At 49.2% G+C, this 8,798-nt stretch overlaps 1 protein-coding gene across 1 annotated transcript in view; it reads left to right on the top strand.

Annotated features, from left to right (window-relative positions):
• Window positions 1-1,384: 1,384 nt before the first annotated feature.
• The window catches only part of COL26A1 (collagen type XXVI alpha 1 chain), a 187,356-nt gene continuing 179,942 nt past the window's right edge, over window positions 1,385-8,798 (top strand). Inside the window, exon 1 of the mRNA XM_016146508.2 lies at window positions 1,385-1,712. Within this exon, the coding sequence (XP_016001994.1) occupies window positions 1,555-1,712 (158 nt within the window). The 5' untranslated portion in view covers window positions 1,385-1,554. The remainder of the gene's footprint in view (window positions 1,713-8,798) is intronic.

Here is an 8,798-nt window from a genome sequence, read left to right as displayed (position 1 = left end):
TTACAAATTCCTGGGGCGGGGGGAGGTGACCTCATCATTTATTGTGTCTTGGCCAAATGCCCAAGGAGCACAGTTCAGATTCCTTTTGGGGGAGGCACTGAAAATCCCCTGATAACCCAAATTCTCCAAATCTTTTAGGCCTTGATAGAGGGATGGAGGGCAAGATGAAGGAAGTGGTCCTAGGTCCAAATTATGTTTCACATTAGGGGGCTGTCCACTCTGAGATGGACTCTATCCATCTGATTCCTAGATGGAGACTCTAGACCTGTGAAGTGTGGAAGTTCCATTTGAAAGGCCCCAGCAGGATTTGAGGGAATTGAGTGGATATGGATGTGTAGTTTGGGGAGAGAGTGAAGTGGGTTGGATATGATATTTTGGGATGTGTACTCCAAGAGTACACATGGGATATGTATATATGGGTATACTGGAGTATGCAAATAGGAGGGCAAAAGTCACAGGAGGGTTGTAGGCCATTAAGCACTTCCATATTTGATGGCCTCTCTCCAGTCCTACAGGCATTTTACAGACCAAGGTCTCCCCACTGTTAGCAGGGGCAGAGACAGCCTCGGGGCCTCTGCAAGCTCCTAGGATGTTTTTGGGAGAATTAGAAAAAGATCCTTAACTTGGGAAGTGAGGCACAGGATGGATTTCAGATGTTCTTTGGGCAGGATACAGTGCTGTGGGCATCCTGCTGCACAGTGAGAACTTACTTGGGGGTAGGCTAGCCATGGGCTCATGTGTGATCTGGGACTCAGCCTTTTGGTCTGTAAAAGGTGACATAGTATTACATCTTCCCCAGCTCCTTTCCAGATCGGATGCTTCATGATCTGTGATTCTAGGGACAACTTCTCACTCAAATTGAGAGCTTCCCTCATTCCCAGATACTCCTCACCTTGGAGACACAGCTGGCAAGGTAAGGGCTGGAGGTGAAAGGGGAAGGTGATGCTGGGGAAGCCTGGGTGTGCAGTGGTTTGGTCCAAAGAGCCCTTGACAAGAAGCTTATATTTTTCTGGCTTAACTCTTTTGAGCATCAGTTTCCACCTCTGAAAAATGGGAACGGTACTTCCTAATAAAGAGCAATGTTGTGGGGATGAAACAACTTTGCCAGGTGAAATTGCCAGGCACGGAGTAGCGGGCTCCACAAGCGTTTGCGGACCCGGAGAGGGTTTGATAGGGAAGGTTCGAAAGAGTGTGTGTGCGGGAACCCAAAACAAGGTCTGGCTTTCAGGGCACGCGGCTTGTGGGACCTCCCGGCAGAGCTCAAACTCCCGCTCTGTGGCCACAGCTGCTTCTTGGGCCCCGGACTGCCGAGGGTTAATGACAAAGCCCCACGCCCCCTTTGACGGCGCAGAGCCCACCTCGCTGAATTTGAAAAGGCGGCCTTGGAGAGGCGTGCAAGCCCCCCAGACATTTCCAGCTCGGACCCGGGCTCTGCTCGCTCGTGGGCTCGCTCGTTCTGCTCCCGGCGAGGGCCGCGGGTCCGGTCCGGCCGCCAGTGCACCCCTGACTGTCCTCCCGCCCGGGACTCTGGGTCCCCGAGGGCGGCCGCGCAAGATGAAGCTGGCTCTCCTCCTGCCCTGGGCGTGCTGCTGCCTCTGTGGGTCGGCGCTGGCCACCGGCTTCCTCTACCCATTCCCGGCCGCAGCCCTGCAGCAGCACGGCTACCCCGAGCCGGGCGCTGGCTCCCCCGGCAGTGGCTACGGGGGCCGCCGGTGAGTAGCGAGGGGCGGTGGGGCCTGGGGGAGCGGGGCGGTCGAAGACTGGGGGCTGGGGATGTTGGGTGGTCGGGGGGCTGGGGACAAGGACAGCAGGGGCTGGGGGCGCAGAGCGGCGAGGCCTGGGGGGCGCCAGGCTGTCGAGGACTGTGGGCTGGGGACGTGGATGGTTGGGGGTTGGGGACAAGGACAGTGGGGGCTGGCGGACGGGGGCAGAGGGTCTGAAGGTGCGGGGCCCAGCCTTTCTGCTCTTCTCCTTGTTCTCCCAACCTTTGCCCCCTCGGCTCCTAGCTCTGAGCGGAGGTGGCGGAAACCTGCGGCACAGGCGCGGAGGAGGCAACCGTGGCTGGCTAAGGTTGGGTGGCTCAGTCCCTGGATGTTCACCGGCTCACGTGGCTCCAACGCGCTCACCTGCGCGGCGGCGGCTTTGTGTTGGGCAGCAGGTTCCCGGGTTGCCAAAGCCGCGCGTCCAGGTCCCCCGCCTCTCCTGCCCGCTGCCCAGGGACACCAGAGGGACGATTCTGTCCGGTCTTTAGGGCTGGGACCGCGTAGAAGCCTCGGCTGAGGCTCCCCAGCCTCCTGGGGACGTGGGACCAGCTCGGATCGGATGATTCCTTAGTGGGTGTAAGTAGGAGCCGGGTCACCCAGACCACAGTTCCTGGAGCCGCGGCAGCCTCCTCCTCCGCCGGCAGGTGGCGCCCTGGTCACCGCTGAGACGCTTGGGGCAGCGTCTCCTCAACCCCGTGGTTGAATTTCCCCAGAAAACGCGTAAGCACGAACGTAAAAGTCGCCAAAGGCCTCCTTTGCGCCACTCACTCGAATTGAACTTTTCGCCGTTTAATAATAATTACGACTCACATGGCTGTAACAGCTTTCTAGAACACACAATCGGCATTCGTACCATTCTTCTCTTGGTCCTGAAACTACTCCAGAGTTAGCTATTAGAGTATTATCTTACCTTTAACCGAGGAAACTGAAGCCCAGAGAGGAGTCTCCAGTTCCGTGACAATCAGGACTTGACCTCATAATCTTGTGCTTTCTACAGCACCACCCCTCTGCTTATCATAGACAGACCCCAGTTCTTTTCTCTTTGTATTTACCAAATCCAGGAGGGCGACCAAAATGAATTCTGGCAATGTCTTATAGGAAGGAGACGGGATATTTTGTGCTGAGAATGTATACTCAATGGCTGGATAGGGTGAGACACAGCAAAGCTTATGAAAGTGCTTCTGGAACACTTTGCATGCGATTTTATTTCCCTCATTCTGTTTGGAAATATTTACTCAAAGCTTCTATTAGTATTATTCTCCAACCACCCACAGTAGTGTGGCCTCTGCACACTTCCATATGAGAATAGTCTGAAAACCAAGCTTTGAAAGTTGCAGAATGATATGTATAGCATGATCTCACTTATGAAAAAAAAAATTCCGATCTATGTCTAGGTACATAAATGCCTAGGAAAAAAAGTTTGTTGGAAACCATTTTCCACAGCTACCTATATGAAGAGACCTGGGGCTGTGGTGGGGGAGGGGGAGGGGAGAGAGTAAAAGAGAATGTCCATTTTTTTCTTATGTCTGCTTATGTCTTATTTTCATGTTTTACAAGTAGTGTATTTTCAGGCATTACTTTCGTAATTGAAAAGTGTGTGTGTTGGGAGGTGGGGAAGGCGGGGAGCAGTGAAGGCTCCTGCAGCCTTGAATAAGTGCTCTGAGAGGAGCCAGAGGTGACGTCCATGAAGGGAGTGAGTGAATGGGGCAGAAGTTCTGGTGTTTGGTGGGCTGGAACTCAGGGACCTCTGCAGAAACTTGGAAGGGATTGTTTTAGCACAAATAAAAAGAGGCCCAAACAAAGGTGGTAATCTTCCAGAACTCTTTCCATCTAGATGGGAGTGGGGAGAAGGTATAAATAGGTTCAGCGAGGATCTGGATGAATTTATGGAAAATAGATTCCCAAATAGGATATTAGGAGGTGTTAAGGCTTGGGGTAGTGTCCAGATTCTTGAGATTGATGCTGCTGAGCATAACTGAGCCCTTTCATACAAAGCTCAGAGTGGGCATTGCAGGCTTGAGCTGGCCTGGTTGCACATGTTCCTCATTCCATAATGAGTGTCTCATGAGCTATCAGTCACAGGTGGTCTATAGCTTTGAAATTCAAGAGCCCCCCAAAGCAGAAGGCTTGGGGACAGCGTTTAGCATGGTGCACTTCACAACTTTGGCTCCATACATGTGTTTACAGTGGCTTGGTCTCAGTTGATGGGAAAAGTGACAGAGCTGTTTTTGGTAAACAGTCTTCTTTTATTTCATCGTATCGTACTTGTTGGCATCTGGTTTTTGGATGTGGTTTGGAGTGTGTGTGTGTGTGTGTGTGTGTGTGTGTGTGTGTGTGTGTGTATTCCTGTGCCCACCCTTCAGAGCCAGGTGACATGTGCTGGAGGCATCTTGCCTTACCCAGGGGAGCTCTTCTCTGGTCACCTCTGTCAGAAGCCCAGGGTGGGCCCCTTTGTTTAAGCTATTTTGGCAAAAGCAGAGGACTCCAATTCCTCAGCAGCCTTTTTCTAGTAGAATCTTGCAGCCCTGCTATGGGCCACTAATGATTTTTGTCAGTCACATAGCTGAGTTAAGATGCCAAATAAAAGCTGAAGGGCAATGCAACATTAATTGGCTGGAGGGCTGCACTGAGGACTGAGCCCCACAACTCTCTGCCCCAGTTCTTCTATTCTACCCTAGTAAGGATAATAACACTCATCACCCTTTAAAGTATGCAAATCACACTCACTTCTTTCCTCTCCCTCCCACAGATGTATATCAAGGGTCTGGTCTTCTGTCTTCTCCTCACCTCTATATCCAATCCAAAAGGGTCCAAAACAGCAGCTGGTGATCAGAGCTCAGGACATGAGGAGTGAGACCAGAGAAGGGCCTGTACCCCGTCCCTGGTGCATATCTCTCAGCTGGAAGAAGGAGGAGTTTTAATTTCTATAAAAGATAAAGTTTTAATATTAATTCTTGGAGTGAGAGTGTTCTTCTAACTAAGAGAAACCAGAATTGCTGTGAGACCTGCTGGATTTCAGCAGAGGAGGAAAGGAATACATACAAAGAACAGATCTGTGGGCCAGGGGACAAAGGACAACATTGCTTTTTACTTCTTCCCTGAAGAATGGCACTCATTCCATAAACCACATACTCCTGTATCGGTCTGAGGACAAATGGAAGCCATATACTGCAGGGCTAAATATCTACGGGCTATGAATCAAACGAATGATGCTTGAATTAGTAGGTTCTATTCTCCAACTTTGATGAATATATCTTTGCAGTGATCTGGAGAGCCAGGTTCAAATGAAGAATTCTTAGATACATTAGAATTCTGCTGTGAAATATGGCAGCAGGGGGAGAGGTGGGCCTGGCCTACCCTCTAACCTGTATTCCTTCTGCACTGTGAGAGGCCTTATACACAGGCTTATGGACCCCCTCAACCTGAATGTCCAAGTTCAGTTCACACCCTTTGGCCTAGGAATGGGCACACTGGCTGTGGTATCAGCCTGGAAGGATGCCTGGGGAGAAATGGCCCTGGAATTAGGCTTAGGGGCATTTGGGCAGGACACCTGAGCCCCCAGAAGGCAGAGGACTGTGTGGGTACTTCCTCTTGGCCCTCTAGACTTGTCGTCTTACAGGAGGGGCACAGCTAGAGGGGGCCAGAGCAGGGCCCTCTCAAGTGAATGGCCCAGGACAGGGCCTTTCTACAGGTCTAAGGGCTACTGCTCCTCTCACCGGAGTGGGATGAGGCTTCTAGCTCTGCCCCTAATCCATAATGTGGACTTGCACATAGTCCTTAACCTTCTTGAGCCTGTTTTCTGGTCTGCATGATGAGTACCTAATGGAGACCAGGATTTGAGAGGGCATGTGTGCGAGGTACCTAGAGCAGAAAAAGGTGCACAGATTGACTTTGCAAAACGCAATTCTGACCTCATTCCCCTAGCCCATACCCTTCGGCAGTCCCCACTGTGATCAGGAGAGTCCGAGCTGCTTAGCCATGTGTGCAGACCCTTCTCCAGCTGACATGTCACCCACTGGCCCCCTATGCTACAGGCTGCCTCTTACTCTCCAGTCTAGCTGACCAGCTGCTCCCGGCATCATCCAGGTGTGCTGGGTGCTCTCGCTCTGGGTCACACTTTTCATAATGCTAATACAAATGAGGCAGACCTGAACCTGTCATTCTCACCCCTTTAGGATGCTCATTCCCTCCCCATTCCTCCCCCATTCTGCCATTATTCTGGGCACCTAGATATTCAGGTATATGGCTCACCAATGCCCAGTGTCACACTTCTGGGCCTTTCCCTCTCCTTCCCTCCACCTCAGCCACTTTCTTTGGTCTCTCCCTAGTTCTTGCTCTTCTGCAGGAACCTCGTACCTCAATATCTCAATATCTTAAACTCTGAACTCAAGCCTTTTTGCCCTCATCTCTTATTCTCTCACTCACATGGCTGATTCTCTTCTTTGCTCTCTGTCAGCCTGTTCTGTCTTCATGGCCTTTCTAATCTAACTTGCATCTTGTTGACATCTTCAACTTCCTGTCTCCTCAACCTTCTCTCCCCGCTGCCTAGAAAGTACCCCCGCCCCACCACCACCCGAGGGGGTCCTCCTGCTTTCTGTGGTAGGTCAGGAGGGCCGTCAGTCTGTTTTAGGAAAGCCATTGCTTATCGGCAGTGCCAACCTAGCTGCTGTCTGATGGGACCTGTTTTAGTTCTATAATGATCTGTCTTCCTCCTCTACACTGCTGGCTGATGGACCTTTCTCAGCTGCCATAGAGGCCTCTCCCCTGACGTAAGAGATGGCCCGTCATCTCTTACGTCAGCTTGGTAGACAAGTGTCAACTCTTAGGTCAACTCTCAATTGATAGGAGCTACCCACGCCAGTGTGTCAAGAAAAATTCTGAGTTAGAGTCTGGGCTCAGTGAGGAGTGCCTGGACAATCGAGTGATGTCACCGTGAGTGTGGGACAGGGAAGTGGAGGCAAGTGTGATGTGTGTGCAGCCCAGCCTTCATGATACAATCCATCCTTTCCAGCACTACCTATCAAGGCTGCCCTTTTAAAGCCCATCTCTGTCTCTCTATACCAGCTACATGGTATTCTTTATTTCTCTCACACCTGTTTCTTTGCATACGCTATTTCATTTCCTTGGAATGCCGTTCCCTGCTGAGTTAGATGCTCTCCTGTGAGTACCTGAAACAGTCTGTGTATCTCTATTTTAAGGTTTCTCAGCCTTGGTGTTTTTGACATGGTGGACCGGATAGTTCTTTGTTGTGGAGCCGTCTCATGCGTTGCAGAATTTTCAGCAGCAGCCCTGGGCCTCTGCCCACTAAATGCCAGTAGCGCACCCCCACCTCCCAACTGTGACAACCACGAGTACTGCCAGATACTGCCAGATGTCCCCTGAAGGGCAAAATCGCACCCAGTTAAGAACTGCTGTTTTCTCTGAAGCCGAACAGTTTGATTTGTGGGACATTTAAAAATATTGTATTAAAAATTTTTTCAATGGAGGTTTTCAAGCCTACACACAAGTGGAAGGTAAAACGAACCCTCATGGACCCTCACTGGAATTCGCCAACCATTACGTTTTGCTGCACTTATTTCGCTCCCACCCCCAAGTACTCGTGTGTGTGTGTGTGTGTGTGTGTGTGTGTGTGTGTACTATTTTAAAGCAAATCCCAGACTCATGTTCATTTCACTGGTGATATTCAGGACACACCTGATTCCTTACCATCATGCCATCACCACATCTAACAAATTCACAATCCTTCTTTACTACTACTGCTATTATTCCTTGTTCTTTATGCCTTATTATTGGATCTAAAATCCAGTCCACATTCAGATTTCTCCAATTGTCCAAAAAATGTTTTTTGTTGTTAGTTTACTTAAGTATGAATCCAATCAAAGTCCATTTATTGGTTTCTGTGTCTCTTTAGTTTCTTTCAACGTAGAAGCATCCGCTCTCCTTAAAAAGAGTGCTCCCCTCCCCGCAATTCACCCCCATTACACTGACTTGTTAAAGAAGGCCAGTTGTCCTGTAGAATGCCCATGTTCTAGAGTGGACTGATTACTTCCAAGTGGTATAATTAGTTTGATCCTCTACTTTCTGTATCTCTTCTATATTGGAGATTAGATGTAAAGTTATAATTAGATTTAATATCTCTTTTTGGGGGGGCAAGAATGCTTCATAGTAGTTCCAGTTTATCATATTGTATCAAGACGTGTTATGAAGTGAATGTTGTGCTCCCCAAGATTCATAGATTGAAGCCTTACCCCCAATGTGTTGGCATTTGGAGGTAGGGCCTTTGGGAGGTGATTAGGTTTAGATAAAATAATGAAGGTGGGACTCAGTGATGGGATTAATGTCTTTATAAGGAGAGGAAGAAAGACCAGCGTCCTCCTACCCCGACCCTTTTCTGTCTCTGCCATGTGGAGGCACAGAGAGAAGGCAGCTGTCTCCAAGCCAGTAAGAGGGTCCTCACCAGCAATGGAATCTGCCAACACCTTGACCTTGGACTTCCCAGCCTACAGATCTGAGAAAAATAAATGTCTATTGCTTAAGCCATCAAGTCTATGGTATTTTGTTATGGCAGCCTGAAGTGACTAATACCGGAGGACATGATATTTTTATCTATTAAACATTCACCAGAACACCACTGTCTACAGGTTTCTCCCTCTCTCTCTCTCTTTTCCTTGCAATTTATTGGTTGAAGAAGCTAGGCCTAGGAGGGTTTCCCTTGTTCAGGAGTTCGTTAACATGTTCCTCTGTCCTCAGTATTTCCAAGAAACTAGAAATTGGATAGAAAGGCTCGATTAGTTTTTGGTTCCTTCTCCTTTTCCTCCTCCTTCTCATATTTCTTTATTATTATTATTATTATTATTATTATTTTGTCAAAGTGACTTCTTTCTCTGTGTAGTTGTCTTCCATCAAGAATCATCTCAGGAATCCCATAATGTCTCATCATCTCTCCTTCTTGTGATGTGTTGATGATCTTTGCCTGTCATTATTTCATTAAGGGTTGTAGAATGGTCCTTTTTTTTTTGCCGGCTATTTATTTTT

This window comes from Rousettus aegyptiacus, unplaced genomic scaffold (genome assembly GCF_014176215.1).
Source record: "Rousettus aegyptiacus isolate mRouAeg1 unplaced genomic scaffold, mRouAeg1.p scaffold_m13_p_8, whole genome shotgun sequence".
In the NCBI taxonomy this organism is placed as follows: domain Eukaryota; kingdom Metazoa; phylum Chordata; class Mammalia; order Chiroptera; family Pteropodidae; genus Rousettus; species Rousettus aegyptiacus.
This window is presented reverse-complemented; position numbering and strand designations above follow the sequence as displayed.